Raw genomic sequence first — 16,714 nt, forward strand, 5'->3', positions numbered from 1 at the left:
GACTTCAGCAGTGAGCTATTGTAAGACTCTGCTAAAGTTTGTGCTTCGAGCACTATTATTATAATGTCCTCCCAATTCTTATTTTATAGTTAAAATTTAACTTTTGTACTCAAAGCCTTATTCTGGGGGTGTGCTCTTAAAGTCTATCTTTTATGCTAGAACTTAGAGATTTTTTAAAGGCAGTTTTCATGCCTAGTAAATTGGAATATGCTTCTTTTCACAGACCAACTCTACAAGAGGGAAGGAAAATCTTGATTAAAAATGGCCGACACCCTGTGATTGACGTGTTGCTGGGAGCACAGGATCAGTATGTTCCCAACAGTACAAATTTATCAGTAAGTAACACATGATGCCAGCAAATAAGTAAAAGATGGTAACACTGATCCAAACTTTCAAATACAAAATAAGTATTTTTATAATTTACTCAGGTTTTAACTTTGGCGTTAAATGTAGTAATCTTGGGCTGTAGTTTTATATTCACCACCAAGTGTGGAGTTGGTGTCATTTCCAATGAAAGATGATTGATAAATGGAAAGATGTAGCAATGAAAGGGTTAGTCTTAATTAGTTATCCTAGGCAACCCCTGTAAATATTTTTCATTTATAAATGCCCAAATATGCTAATAGGGTGGAATCATACCATAATTTTTGCAAATTTCTATTAGTGTTTAACATCATATGCTTTGTCCTGTCTTTCAATATTTTAAGATGTTCGGCAAAAGAATTGGAGATGCTTCAACTGATTTCAGTGATGAGAACTTTGTCATATGGGCTAGCATTCTGTCACGGAATGTTAATGATCCTAAAGATTTATTCATTTAACACATACTTACTGTATTCCTATTTAGTTTCAGGTAGTGAAGCAAGTATTAGGACAGAGAGTGGTAAGCAAGACAGAACTAACTATTCCCTGCCTTAAGGGTGCTGTGATCAAGCAAGAAGGTAGCCAGGCTGTTACAATACGTGATATATGAAACCACATTGTCCTGGGAGCATGTAGAAGGTCAACCTAACTTAGTGTAGAGGGAGCATCGAGGAAGGTTTCCTGGCGATGAGCTACTAATTGAAGAGGGAGGCAGTATAGGCCAGGGAAGTGGAGAGCAGTATACCAGGTCAAGGAACCAACATGGCAGAGGCTGGGAGTGAGGCAGAGCAGGGTGAATTCAGGGAAGTGAGAGATGTTGAGTGGTGTGAAGCGTAGGGTGTAGAGAAAGAGGGGTTCAGAAATAGGAGGCCAATTTGACCGTATGCCATGTTAAGGAATTTTGATTTTTTTTCCCTAAGGGATTGAGAATACCAGCAACAGAATGTTTGAGGCTGGGAACAAAGCAAACTTGTGGGATGGAGTGTGAGTGTATGTGCCTGTGCCTCTGTGTGTGTGTGTTTGTGTTACATAGAATTACAGTGTCAAAGACAAAGCATACACTAATTGAAGTGGTGCAAGCGTAGATTTTATAGAGAAAAGAGTCTGGTGTGAACGGAACTCAACTTCAGTTTGTGCAGAGGTGACTGGGTGTTGTAAAGGGAGAAGGAGGGATTAGGAAGGAGGGATGGGATGGGAGGTGGAGGGGTATCTTGCAGATTCAAGGGAGTAGAAATGATAAGAAGCAGGAAAGGGGATTAGTTAATGTGAAACCCTTCTGGATTTACTGACTGGCATCTGGAGCTTATGCCCTCATATAGAGAGTAGAAAGAAAGGGAGTGCTATCTTCTAGAATGTTTGCATTTTAAAGAGATGACCTCTTCTAAGTGGTGGAAGAGTTGCACCTCAAAGGGGCAGAGAAAGGATTTATAACTGTAAGCTTTCTGAAGTAATTGCTCTAAGAGGAGGTTCAGGGGCCTCTCTGCCTGTCATCAGGTTTTGGCTGGAACAAGCTGTAAATTTTCCTGCCAGTCTTGTACTTTTTCAGGTTGGAACTTAAAATGCGATTGGGATCACCCTAAGAACATGGCCATGAACTGTTAGAAACTATGCTAGTGTTGGTTCTGGTGTCTTAGTGAGAGGAGTAAACAAAATCATTTATGTTGAAAGTGTGGGTTTTTATAGGCCAAGGTTGAAGCCTGGTGTAGAAGAGGGCTCAGGAGGAGCCTGACTAGAGTTTGGTTAAGGTGAGAGCGTCTTTGTCGACATTGAGTGAAATAATCTGGTGGTGAGATCAGAGAATTAATATGTAGGGAGGAGTCAAGTGAGAGAGGTTGTTGTATCAGTGAATGAAGTGTCTGACTTTAGGATTTCGGAGGTAGTGCTCTTCTGGGAGAGAGCAAGTCCTAGGTATGGCCATGGAAGAGGAGTAGCAGAAGTGGAGAAGGTCTTTGGAGATGAAGAGATCAAGGAACAGAGTCTGGGAAAAAGTCACCTACATAAATGTTGAAGTCATCTAAGAGAACAGCAGCATTTGTAGGGGAAGCTGAAGGTGTTCTAGGTGTCAGAGATCCCAAGGGATGGGGACTGGTGACCTGGAAGTTTGTCGATGCCTGAAGTGAGGACAAGCAGAGGGCGTGGTCAGGTGCTAAAGAAACACATAAGAACACGTAAGAAAGAACCTCCGATCTCTGGGATATGTGTGGTAGGATGTGGCAGAAAGTTCAGCCTCCAAATGAAGTGAACAATAGCCAGGTTTCAGTTTAAGCCTGTTCAGAGGAAATGTTAAGCAAGGATATTAGAAATACAGAAGGATTTGGGAATTTTCAGAGGTCAGTGGGAGAATTGGGATGTAGTGCAGCAGCTAGAAATTAGGTCAGAGAAAGGAAGCCCAGAACAGCAAGGGAGTTGAGAACATAACAGAGTACTCCCTCTTGGGCTGTGAGCAAGGATGACAGCAGTGTGCACATGGTGAATTTGGCCACAAGTGTGGTGAGTGAAAGGAAATGCTTTCAGTTACGTTTAGTTTAATATTACATTTTGATGCAGCTAGGTTTGTTGGTAGTATATAACCTGATCCCCAAAGTCTATAAACTTGCTCATTCTCATTAAGGAATTTGTAGGAATTTGTAATTGACTTAATTTATCAAGCCAAGTTAACACTTCCTGATGCTTTATTGACTTTTAAAAGAAGACTGTGTGAATATAAGAATTTCTTTTTCAGTTGTCATAATACCAGTGGGGTATAGCTTTTCTTGAGAAAGTAATATAGTTGTAACATTTAATAACTTGGTTTATATTTTACTTATAAATCACTTAAACATTATTTCCTGTTACTGTTCCCATCCCCCAGCATGCCCACCAACTCGATCCCAAGTATGTTATCCTTGATATTGGTTTTTTTTTTCCTGTGCTTTTTCATTATTTTTTTTCCTCTTTTGCTTTCTTTTAAAAATGTATTATACTATTTAATAAAGCAAGATTTGAGAACCTTAAATAGCCTTTTGCCTAATTATAAGAATGTTTTAAGGAAACATTAAACTTTTATATTTAAATTTTTACAAAATAAATGGAGTGATTTTTTTTCCAGTAGGCGCTTCAGAATATTCCAGAATATTCATTTCTTTTACATATGCTTTTTCTAACTTGAGTAGGAGTTGATATAGAACTGTTGCTATGGTGAAGTGCATTCTATTTTGCAGGGTATAAATTTATATATAGGGATAGTGTTGAAAAAGAACTTACTATGTAAAACTCAATTTAAAATATTTTATAGGTGTTAATTATAAAATATAGCCTGAAAATAATTTCCTGAAAGCCAAATGACATTGTTGCTTTTGATAATCATGTAATTTTAAGAAATGGTCTTTTGTACATGTGATTATAAGTGTACTTTTCTGGATTCTGTGTTATGTGAACTTATTATAGTCCTTCTGAACAAGCCAACTTTCTGCCTACTTTTCTTCTCCGTTTTAAGAATACTCTTCACATTTCATAATCTGGCATTTATTTTGAATTTTTATTAGCATTATTTTATGAATATTTTGTTCTTAGAGATTTTGACACACTTTATGTCAGTATTGTGCTTGAGGTCAGATTACACAGAAGAAAGAGACAGAATACCTCCCTGATCTGGTGGAACACACACCCAATTAAATTAACACTAATACTTACAAAGGCCATGAAGGAACTAACAGATTACATGGTAGAAAAATTGGCACCAAACTTGAACAGGCATTTCAAAGTAGAGGATATCCAAATGGTCCCTAACAGACTAACATTTTTTTGACCTGCTATATATTAGCTTTTCTAGAATACAAGAATATAGCAAAGGATTAGAGAGGAACTGTGAACTTTGAGGTGTTTGGGGGACCCTGGATGGAAATCCTAATGTGAAGGTGGATAGATGGATATGAAGACCATGAGAGTGGTCTGAGCTAGAGTTACAGATTTTAGAATGAGCATGACATATGTACAGGAGTTTTGATTCTGGATCTGTCAGGGAAATTATATGAAAATGTAAAGAAGGCTGATGAAAAGTCCTTCTCAGGCATTAACACTGAAGGCATAGTTTTACTAAAAAAAAGTAGGTTTAAATGAGAACTTTTTAAGAATCTTTTTTTTTTATTTTAAGGTTACTTATTTACTTATTTGAGAGGGAGATAGTAAGAGAGAGAGAGAGGACAAGAAGGGGCAGCAGCAGAGGGAGAGGGAAAAGCAGACTCCCTGCTGAGCAGGGAGCCTGACTCGGGGCTCGATCCCAGAACCCTGAGATCATGACCTGAGCCAAAGGCAGACGTTTAACCGACTGAGCCACCCAGGCGCCCCAAACTTAATCTTTTAAACATATTTACCCTAACTCATTTTCAGAATTCAGAGTTACAGTTTAATCTGAAGATCACACTTGTTACAATGGTAACCACCTGCTACTGTACATTCCTTTCTATCCTGTGGGACCTAGCTCTGTTGCATCTTCTAGGAAACCTCAGTTTGACTTCTCCAAGCAGAATTGAAAGGAATACTCTCTTACATCCTCTTTTTGTTTCCTTCCCTGATTCACGACATAATCTGAATATTTGTAGACTCAGCAGCGCGGGATCTCCCAGCTCCATCTTGCCCCTCTCCGGTGTATTTCTCCATTCTGCAGACACAGGGCTTTTCCTAACCTCTCCTAACACTCTCCATTTAAAATCATGCTGAAAATTCCAGCCATATAGTTCCCAAGTTGCTGTTCTTCTGGGACTTGGCAGATGGTATTCCCTCTGCCTAGAATGTCATCTTTGCCCACACCATCCACTCCTGCCTCACACACACCCACCACCCAACCCACCCCACCCTCTAGCTCCTGCTGTTCTTGAAGTCTTGTCTTGGATGTCAGTTTCTGCACTGAACCTTTCCTAACCAATGCTGGGTTGGGTACCCTGTCACTTACCCATAACACTCATATTTCTCCCCATTTTAGTACTTAACCAGTAAATTATAACTGCCTTTGCTTGGGGTTCCCAGTGCACTGTGAATTTCACAAGAACAGAATGGACTTCTCTGGTTTAGTGGTAATCCACTGTCAGTCACAGTTCTCTTGCACTTAGCAGGCACCTGATCATATTTGTTAAATAAACAAGGATTAGCCACAAGCCTTGAACAGTCTTCAAATCTTAAATTTTTGCCTTTTTTCCGCCACAAAATGTTATTTTTCAGGATGTTATATGGGAATATCACGATTTACTGAATAATTATACTGTAGAAGTAGAAGGGAAATTAGGAATCATTTAGTGTAACCACTTCTTCTTACTTATGAGGAAACAAGGCCCAGAAAAGGGAGAGTTGACATGCCAGAGGTTACCCAAGTTGATTGGTCTTGAATCGTCTCCCAAAACACAACAGTATTCTAGGGCAAGCCAGTGCTTTTCAATCTTTTTCACTCTGCAGCACACCTTGAAAATGATAAGAGTTTGGGCCGCCGGGGTGGCTCAGTCGGTTAAGTGTCTGCCTTTGGCTCGGGTCATGATCTCAGGGTCCTGAGATTGAGCCCCGCGTCGGGCTCCCTGATCAGTGAAGAGCCTGCTTCTCCCCTACCTCTGCTGCTCTCCCTGCTTGTGCTCACTTGCTCTCTTTCTGTCAAATAAAATCTTTAAAAAAAGAAAGAAAAAATGATAGTTTGATGGTACGCTGGAATGAAAGGAAAAGGAGAAGGTTGCTCGGAGCCAAAGACGTCCGCCTAGGGCTCTGGCTGCCCCAGCCCCACCTTGAGAATTAGGAGGTCAGCTTCTTAGCGTCCCTGTAACCCATGAGGCAGACGAAGACATAGTGTGCCAAGACATCCTGCTTGGGAAACGCCACTGTGATCCACTGCAGTCTCAGGACTGTTGACTTACTAAACCAAATGACTTTCTAATGGATGGATTTTTGATAGCGACTAAAGTTGGAATTTTAGTTTGTGTTTTTTGTTTTTAAAGATTTATTTATTTATTTATAAGTAAGTGTTATTTATTTATAAGTAAATGTTATTTATAAATAAATGTTATTTATTTATAAACAAGTGTTATTTATTTATAAGTAAATGTTATTTATAAATAAATGTTATTTATTTATAAATAAGTGTTATTTATTTATTTATAAATAAATGTTATTTATAAATAAATGTTATTTATATGGGGCTCAATCCCAGGAGCCTGGGATCACGACCTGAGCTGAAGGCAGACACTTAACTGACTGAGCCACCCAGGCGCCCCTGTTTTTTGTTTTTAATGTAAATAATATAAATTCCCCTTATTGGGAGAGAGAATGGGAAAATTGTGGCTGACAGCTTCTTGATTTGTGGAAGGGAAGAAAATGAGTTGAATGTGCAAAGCAGGAAGTTTCCCAGGAAGTACTTGAACCCTGTGAATCTCTGTGGCCAAAGGGAAGTCCACAGCCCAGCTCTTGTGGAGTGGGACTGGGTGGACACCAGAATCCTGGCACTGTGTGGCACATAGTAAGTGCTGACATATTTGTTACATGAATGATGCTTGAAACTGTTAAAGATGAGGGAGTACTAGATGGGACCAAGGATCACCAACTTCCCATTTCCTCCCTTCTCCCAGACAAATTCTTCTAGCTACCCCAGAAATGCTTGGTTTGGCTATATAAAAGTAAGACTGATTGTACTAATATAAGCTGTTGACTCTTTGTCCCTAATTACCAAGCAGACTAACAATAATGCATACCATAAAAATATGTCTGAGTATTAAGTTTAATTTAATTCTGTGCCTGGATTATTCTCAGAGATTTTGCTATAAATGTATTTTTCGCATAGCATGATCATGGGATCATATTGTTAAAAAATAGAGGAAACAGGTGGTGCCTGGGTGGCTCAGTCATTAAGCATCTGCCTTCAGCTCAGGTCATGATCCCAGGGTCCTGGGATTGAGCTCCGCATCGGGCTCCATGCTCCACGGGAAGCCTGCTTCTCCCTCTCCCACTCCCCCTGCTTGTGTTCCCTCTCTCGCTGTGTCTCTCTCTGTCAAATAAATAAATAAAGTCTTAAAAAAAAATAGAGGAAACATCAGTGGCATTTGAACATTGTTTTCTGTTAATTCTCTTCCCTGGTGCCCATTCCTACTTCTGACACAGTGAGATAAAGAAGGATATTTTGTATGATAACTGCTTACTTTTTAAAGTGTTCTGACCTAGATTGCTGTCTTTGCCCAGAATGTTCCTTCTTCTGTCTTCCTGTCTTGTAACCCATCTCCACTGATGGAACTCCTGCTCATCCCTCATGACCCAAAAGATACTACTGCCTCCTCAGAGCCTTCACCATTACTCTGGCCAGAAATAATCTCTTTTATCTTAGCACTTTTTCTTTGTTCTGTTTTTAAAGCTCTTATCACATACCACTTGTTGGTACATAGAGGTAGTGGGAGAGTTGATTGGAGGAGTAAATTCAAATCTTAGTTAGTTGTTATTTTATTATCATCTTGGATAGACCACTGTACTCTTCAGTTTCTTCATCCATAAAAGGAGGGGATTAGGTTGAGTAACAACTAGCTTTCTGTGGAATGTAAAGTGGACAGCATCCAGGCATCAGAAGGATTTGGACCCTTTCCTTAGCATGTCAGCATACAGCTTGTACTCTTCTCCAGCCTCATTATCCCCCTTTCTGTTTGTAGTTCCCCTTGGGTTAAAAGTGCAAGGATTTGGCTAAGAGCTTCTCTGGAGGAGGCTTTCACTAGGGAGTCTCTTACTGTAACCTGTTATTGATTGACATTTTCAGGGAATAAAACACTTTGAAACTGCCAAACTTTTTCAGCATTCTGCAGCTATTATAAAAATAGCTCTACCATGAGTCTTTTTTGAAGATAGATGTCAATATCTGTACCTGTCAAGGAAGGAAGCCTTTTTTGTAGAAAATTAGCTGATGCCCAAGTCTAGAAATGAACGTGTGACAATTTTAGTGTTTTATTTTATTTTATTTTATTTTATTTATTTTATTTTATTTTATTTTATATTTTATTTTATTTTATTTTATTTTATTTTTTTATTTTATTTTATTTTATTTTATTATTTTATTATTTTATTTTATTTTTTTGCTGGGCATCTCCTGACCTCAGGGATATTCTGACTGACCATCACTGTAGTGTACCCAGCGGTGGACCCACGGATGCTTGCCCTGCCCTAGAGCAGCTCTTCTTGGATCTAGCAGTGACTGTGACTCCCTGTCATTGAGCCAGGGATTCCCTGTGAGACATCTGTCAGGGGATGATCTTCACTTATCATCCCCGTTCTGCTACTTAGTAGCTCCATGTTACTGGGCAAGGTCCTTAGATTCCCCAGGCCTGTTTCCTCGCCTATAACATGGGAAAACAGTAGTACTTGTATGACCCTGTGAGACTGTTGTGAGGACAAAATGAGGTGATGCCTATACAGTCGTTAGCACAGTTACCTGTGGCACTTGTTAGCTGTGGTTTTTTTAATGATACCTTAAAATTTGCCTTTTGTGTTTTCATCTCCACTTCTTTTCTCTCCACAGAAGACAGCATTCAGTGTGGAAATTGATTAGTTATTTCAAAACATACCGGTTTAGATTCAGTGTTTGATTCTTGGTACATAATACTAAGATCTTATTGACTGTTGCTGTCCAGATAGACATCACTAGTACTGAGGTAAAAACTTGAAAGTTTGAAGTCTAGCTTCTGCAAAGGTTTATTCAGGCAGTAGGTGCTGTCCAGAAACAGTCCCCTTGGTACATTACTTCAGTGTTGGTTTATTGTCATTCATCCATCCATCCATTTTTTTTTTTTTTTTTTAAGATTTTATTTATTTATTTGAGAGAGAGAGCACAGCGGGAGAGAGAGAAGCAGGCTTCCCGCTGAGCAGGGAGCATGACGCGGGGCTCCATCCCAGGACCCTGGGATCATGACCTGAGCCGAAGGCAGACGCTTAATGACCGAGCCACCCAGGTGCTCCCATCTATGTTTTCTTGAGAACTTGCTCTGTGTGCGGCATCATGCTCAGTGCCCAGCACAGGTGTGGGCACCATCTAGGCTGTCCAGTTTAATGCATCCCCGGGAAATTCAGTAGGCTCCAGAATGGGTAAAAAGGTGGTTTTTGCCAACTTTCAGCTTCTGGCTATTCTGTTGGAATGCTTACTCGTCCTAACTGGTTTTCCAGATAGATTTAATGTGTTTTTCACATCTGGGACCTTTTGATGTGTGGTGCCTCCAATACATATGATCTGTGCTGAAAGGTAGATGCACACATGAATATACGAGATTCTTTTTTTTTTCTTTAGATTTCATTTATTTATTTATTTATTTATTTGACAGAGACACAGCAAGAGAGGGAACACTAGCAGGGGGAGTGGGAGAGGGAGAAGCAGGCTTCCCGCGGAACAGGGAGCCCGATGCAGGGCTCGATCCCAGGACCCTGGGATCATGACCTGAGCCAAAGGCCGACGCTTAACGACTGAGCCACCCAGGTGCCCAATATATGAGATTCTTGATCATTTCCTCACTTACTGTGTCATCTTGGGAACTGTAGAAGAAAGGGAGTCACATATTCCTGACTCGTTTCTAGAGAGAATGCAAATGATTTTTTGATCTGTAAGGGTGGTGAATATCCCTGTTGTGGTGCCTTTCGCTGGTATTTATTAAGTGCCTTCTTTTTGCCAGACCTTGTTGTAGTCAGTAGGGATGAACAAGATGACATAGTTCCTCTCGTGGGAGCTTACTTTCTAGCAATGACATTGGTAATAAGTAAACAAGAAAATTAAGGAAATTTCAGAGAGGGATAAAAGGATAAAAAGTATAAAGAAAATAAAATGGGGGTGCCTGGGTGGCTCAGTCGTTGGGCGCCTGCCCTCAGCTCAGGTCATGACCCCAGGGTCCTGGGATCGAGCCCCGCATCGGGCTCCCTGCTCGGCGGGAAGCCTGCTTCTCCCTCTCCCTCTCCCCCTGCTTGTGTTCCCTCTCTCGCTGTGTCTCTGTCTGTCAAATAAATAAATACAATATTAAAGAAGAAGAAAAGAAAATAGGTTAACATCATAGAGTAGGACAGGTTAGAGGGGCTTAAGGTAGTTGAGGGTCAGAAAAGGTCTCTCCTGGGAGCTGATGTTTGAGTTTGGACTTGAATGACAAAAAGGATCTAATCTCAGGGAAGAGCATCCCAGATGGAAGGAACGGCTATGGAAAGGCCTGAAGGCAGAAATAGAAGAAGAACATAAATCCAGTCTGGCTAGTGCTGAGTTAACATGTGGAGGGTGAGAGGAGATTAGGCCAGACAGGCCGGCATGGTCTCTAGGCCATGGTGAGGAGTTGAGGCTTTAGTATTAGTACACTGTGGAGCTATTTGAGGGCTTTTAGCGGGAGACAAATTCTGTTTTAATTTTGAAGACAATCTGACTGCAAGGTAGAGAATGATCTGTGGGCAGAGAAGTAGAGAGACTAGTCAGGATCCACTGCAGTGGCCCCCCAGAATGGTGGCAGTCAAGATGGAGACAAGAGGTACCAATGCATCTCAGAATACCTTCGGATTCTTCAGTCTCTTTTTCCCCATTAGTATTTACTAGAATGTGCCCAGTATATAGTCTATCTCCCATTGGAGGTATAAATATTAGTGCTTACTAGCAAAGCAGCCACTTTATTACCTACAAATAGTTGAGTTGAAAGCATTTCCCTCCTTAAATCTTCCGAGTTAGATCTTGTCTGAACTCTTCAGATCCTGGAGAGGCCTGGAAAGACCACTTCCACAGAAGGGACAGCACATCTGACTGGGGTCACTGTGTACCATTTTTCCCAAGTACTTCGTGTAAGTGAATTCCACAGCTTCCCCTCTTTGATTCAACCCAGAGCCACCTACTCTGTGTCATATGCCTGAATTTGGACATAGTATTTTTCAGAGGGTCATAGAATGTGAGGGTGAGAAATCATTTAATTCAACTCCCTCATTTTAGAATTGAGGAAACTGAGACCTCAAGAGCTATCTTGACCTGTCAGGACCCTGTCAAATTTTTGATTCCCATTGGATGAAGACACTGAATCGAGCAATAATTATAAATACTCTTATCTTTCAAGGCATTGGAAGAAAGAAGGTTTCTACAAGATAAAGGGTCTATATTTTTATATTTTTTCCTCATAGGTTTCCTAAATTACTTATTTAATAAATTTTTTTGTTTGTTTCTGCACTTCCATCACCCAACCCCATTGCTCATTAGGTTTGGTAATTCTGCTTCAGGCGGTTCCACCAACAATGCCTTTACGGTTCAGGGCCTCCTCGTGGCACATGTAACCCTTCTGTGGGTTATTCTATCTTATGTTACACTCTTTTACTTTCTAGTATGTGGGGCTTTTTATCTAATATTCTATTTTTATGTAAATATGCTGGAAGTCCAAATAACAAGATGTCATTAGGAAGTTATGTAAATTTTTCCTAAATATATTAATGGATTTATAAAGAGTTGTTTGATGGCTCATGATGATTATTCATGAAATAAATAATTAAATCTTAAGATAATGCATTTAAGTAACTTTTAGCTACCTAATGTTTCAAACAAATGAAAAAGTATAGAAAACAGTAGAACAGACACCCATTTACCCTTCCCTCAGATATCATAAAGAATGACCGTTTGTGATATGAACTTTAGATTTATTTAAAGTAAGTAAAGTGTTACAGATCTAGCTAAGGTTATACATAATTGATTGCTCTCCCTTTTCCTCCCCCTTCACTTCCTTATCTGATTGATAACCATTATCCTGATGTTACTTGTTATCCTTATACATATTTTTATTCTTTTATATAATATAATATTTTAACACTATATAATTTTGTGTATTTTTAAAATGTACATAAATATGGCACGTTGAACCTGTCATATGCTATTTTGTAAATTATTGTTTTCATAATTGTACAAAGTAGATGTATTCATTTTCCTAATGAAAGACAGAGTGCTTTTTTTGTCTATTATGAATACAAACAGTACTAGAGTGAGCGGTCTTATAAATATCTTTCTGAGTACTGTGTATTTTTCTAGGGTAGACTCCTAGAAGAGGAATTGCTTGGGTCATGTACACTGGTATACAGAATCTTTAACTTTATTAGGCATTTCCAAATTGCTGTCCATATACTTCCAACATGCTGCATAAGTAGACTTTTAAGCCTTTTGATGATATGATGAATGTGAAAGTGTCTTTCAAAAATTATTCCTTGAAAAATTTTCACTGTTTCCTTCATTTGAATGTTAGGGATAGCTTATAGGTCCCTTGAAAAATCCTGCGATTACATTTTCCTGATTAAGAATATGTTTTTGGCCTTGAGTGTTTCTTTTTCTGTAAATATCCTATTCATGTCCTTTGCCCACTTTCCCATTGTTTTGGTGTTTTTACTGTGTAGGAGTACTTCTTCTTTATTTTAGACCTTTTCATTTTGTGTTTGGTGACTTAATAGAATTTTTAAAAAAGTTAATAGATTTATAGATTTATATTTTTTGTGTTGCTTTTCCTATCTTGTTCAATAAATCATTCTCTGCCTTGATGTCATTAAGCTGTACTTCCATGTTTCCTTCTAAAAGTTTAAAGTTTGCTTTTCACAGTTAATTCCCTTATCTAGATTCAATTTGGGGCCTCTGTGTGAGATTCAGGCCTAACTCTCTTTTTTTTTTTTTTTTTACATGGGTACCTGGTTGTCTCACCATGGTTTATTGAATATGGCAATTAATTTTTTTTTTTTTTGCTTATTTTTAATCCTATCTCTGACCTATACCAAGCCCTTTATGTATTTTCTTTTGTCATGTTCTTTTAAAGTTATCTTGACCATTTCTGGGGGGGTTATCTTTCTTTTGATTTGTAGAAGTTTTTTTATGTATACTGGATTTGAGTCTTTGAGAAATATATAATACATATAATCTTTTATTCTGTAGCTTTTCATTTCCTTAATGGCATCTTTTGGTGAATAGCATTTGATTTTAATATACTTCAATTTTTTTTTTAAGATTTTATTTATTTATTTGACAGAGAGCACAAGCAGGGAGAGCGACTGGCAGAGGGAGAGGGAGAAGCAGGCTCCCCGCTGAGCAGGGAACCCGATGCGGGGCTCCATCCCAGGACCCTGGGATCATGACCTGAGCCGAAGGCAGACACTTAACTGACTGAGCCACCCAGGCGCCCAATGTACTTCCATTTTTAAATCTCCTTTTATAGTTAATTATGATTGGTGATCTGTTAAAGAAATCTTTCTCTACCCCAAGGTCATATATTATTGTCCAGTAATCCTGTTTTTTTATCTGTCAAACTATAATCTACCTGGAATTGATTTTTGTTTATGATGTAAGTTAGGGGTCAGGATTTCTTATTTTTCTATATAGACATCCTTTTGACCAAACACCATTATTCAAAAGGCCATCCTTTTTCTACTGTGCTACTGTGTCCGCTTTGTCATAAGGCAAGTTAACTGTATACACATCAATCTATTTCTGTGCTTTTTTCTTAAAGATTTTTATTTATTTGTGAGAGAGAGAGTGTGAGCAGAGAGAGGAGCAGAGGGAGAGGGACAAGCAGACTCTGCGCTGAGCGCAGAGCCCTATGCACAGGGCTCGATCTCACGACCGGAGATCATGACCTGAGCTGAAACCTAGAGTCAGATGCTCAACGGACTCAGCCACCCAGGCGCCCCAGTCTGTTTCTGTTTTATTCCACTGTGGGTCTTTGTGCCAGAACCATAGTAGTTTATTTATTACAGCATTATAATATTGAGCCTTTCAGTCCATGAACATCATATATTCTTTCACTTAATTAGGTGTTCTTTAATTTCTTTCAAAAATATTTTGTAGTTTGCTGTGTAGAGATCTTGCTCATTTCGTTAGATTTATTCCTAGGTATTTGATTTCTTTTGATACTGTGGTAAATTGTATCATTAAATTTTCTATTTTCAGTTACTAATTGCTAAAATCTAGAAATAAAGTTGACTTTTGAATACTGACCTTCTATCCAAAGATCTTGCTTTAATTCATTTATTGATTATAATAATTTTTATAGCCTTCTTTAAATTTTCTGGGAACATAATCATGACATGTAGGAATAATGACAGATGTATTATTTTCTTTCCAATGATTGTACCTTTTATTTCCTTTTCATGCCCCCCCTTTTTTTTAACGAGTAGATACTGAATTTTATCAAATGTTTTCTCTGTGTCTTTGGAGATCATCTGATTTATCTTCTTTATTCTCTTAATGTGGTGAATTACATTGATTGGCCTTTGAATATTAAACCCACCTTACACTCAAAAATTCTAAATGTTATGTAGCTTTGGATTGGTTTATTAATATTCTAAGGAGTTCTACGTATATATTTATGGATGAAATTGGCCTGTAATTTTTCTTTCTTGTGATGTTCTTGTCGGGTTTTTGCTATCAGGATTCAGTTGGATTTTTTAAATGTTTTGGTGAGAGTTGCCCTTGTTCTGTTTGTAGAAGAGTTTTCGTAAGATAAGTGCTATTTCTTATATATTTGCAAGAATCAGTGGAGAAATTATCTGGGTTTGGAGTTTTTCTTACAGAAGGGCTTTTAATTACAGATGTAATTTCTTTAATAGATACAGGATTATTCAGATCATCTATTTCTTGTATCATTTTTGACAATTTTAAAAAAGCTGTTCATTTTATTTAAATTTTTGAAATATTTGGTTAGGTCACATATTCGGTTGTTTACAATAGGTTTATTATTTTTAAATCTCTGTAGGAGAATAAATTTTATTTTATCATTTTTATCATTCTATTCATGCGAAGTTTCTTTCTTTGTTTTCACTGTGCTAAGCTCTTTTTGTTCCGAGAAACATAGATTCACTCAAGTTCGTTCAAGTAATGGAGACATATGATGCTCATTTTAAAGCTACCTGCCATAAGAGAAAGGAATCACAGGGAGAGCAAATCTCTAGTACAGCTTGGCTTTAGTGAGACTGGAAATGTCTGGTTAATTTAGGATATAAGGCAACTTTAGAGATGGAAATGGTTTTCTTTTTATCCCCTCAATAGTAAGACTTTACAGTGTTTTAACTCTGAGACCCTCATTATTGGCATGAAGTTTCTCACCGCTCTGGACTCTCCTCTGCTTTTCCTTCCTTTTCATTGCTAACTCCCCCTTTTACTCCCTGGTCTATGTAATTTTTCTTCATACCTTTTGTTTCCTCATAACTTCTTATTCATGGTCCCCAGTGCTTTGTGGCTTTGTTCTGTGTTCCTCCAGTTTGAATCAGTGCATGGTACTCAGTTTAAACCCCCAAGAGATGATTTGATTAGTTTCAGAAGCCCTCTTATGTTAGGCCACCTCTAGGGCTGTTGGTAGGTTACACAGTGGCCGCTCTTGACCAGGCAGGTATTAACCAGTGTACCAGTGTGGTGGGTTCACAGAGCACATGGATGCCTCGGGCTCACTCCTCTGCAGAGGGCTACAGCTGGACAATTTCCCTTAGGATGAGTCTGTATGTGGCAAGTACTGTAATTGGTTAATAGAGGCAAGTTCTAGAAATTAAATTAGTACAAGTGTTTGAGCTTTTCTGCCTCCTTTCTATGCTCTGGTGAAATGCCAGTGAAAAATGCTGATAAAGCTGATATCTAGAATTTGGTACTATAAACCTCTTTAGTAGTCATCCATCACTGAGACAATTCTTGTGCTACCAACCCACATTAGGGCCTTGAGCAATTAGCTATATAATGTGTGTAGTTTTAGGATGGATAAATGGAAATCGATAGATTTTAAATGTAAGCAATATAAAAAACACACACAGAGGCAGATTAATGAATATTTAATGAGAAAGCCATAGTAGTTATCTCATTTACTTGCTCCGTTTTGTTTCCTTTTTCATATGCAGAAATAATCCTGTGCGTTGCTCAGAATTGACTGTTCTGCAGTTACACAGTTCAGGTTGAAGACAAGGAGGTCCTCCTTCCCTTTGTGATACTTAATTGGTAACATATTTAAATACCAGAAAGCCATCTTTTGCCTAATGCATTCCCATTTATGGACCAAATTATAGATATTACATAAAAGCCCTTTGGGTACAATAAGTGAAATTGCTTTTTAATTTTCTAGGGGGATTCAGAGAGAGTAATGATAATCACTGGACCAAACATGGGTGGAAAGAGCTCCTACATAAAACAAGTTGCATTGATTACTATCATGGCTCAGATGGGCTCCTACATTCCTGCGGAGGAAGCAACAATTGGAATCGTGGATGGCATTTTCACGAGGTAAAAACATTAGTTCTATTTGAATATATTTCTGAAAATAAAGCAAGCCCACATTGTCACATGAACTTTCTGTGTACATATTTAGATGAATAGATTTGCTCTTAAAATATTTAAAGCTTAGGAGCGTAAAGAAATCAT

At 38.5% G+C, this 16,714-nt stretch overlaps 1 protein-coding gene across 1 annotated transcript in view; it reads left to right on the plus strand.

Annotated features, from left to right (window-relative positions):
• MSH3 (mutS homolog 3) overlaps positions 1-16,714 on the plus strand; it is a 190,470-nt gene that overhangs the window by 132,614 nt on the left and 41,142 nt on the right. The window contains 2 exon segments of the mRNA XM_027606118.2: positions 224-335; positions 16,419-16,576. Coding sequence (XP_027461919.2) covers positions 224-335; positions 16,419-16,576 — 270 coding nt within the window.

Source organism: Zalophus californianus, chromosome 5 (genome assembly GCF_009762305.2).
Source record: "Zalophus californianus isolate mZalCal1 chromosome 5, mZalCal1.pri.v2, whole genome shotgun sequence".
Classification (NCBI taxonomy): Eukaryota; Metazoa; Chordata; class Mammalia; order Carnivora; family Otariidae; genus Zalophus; species Zalophus californianus.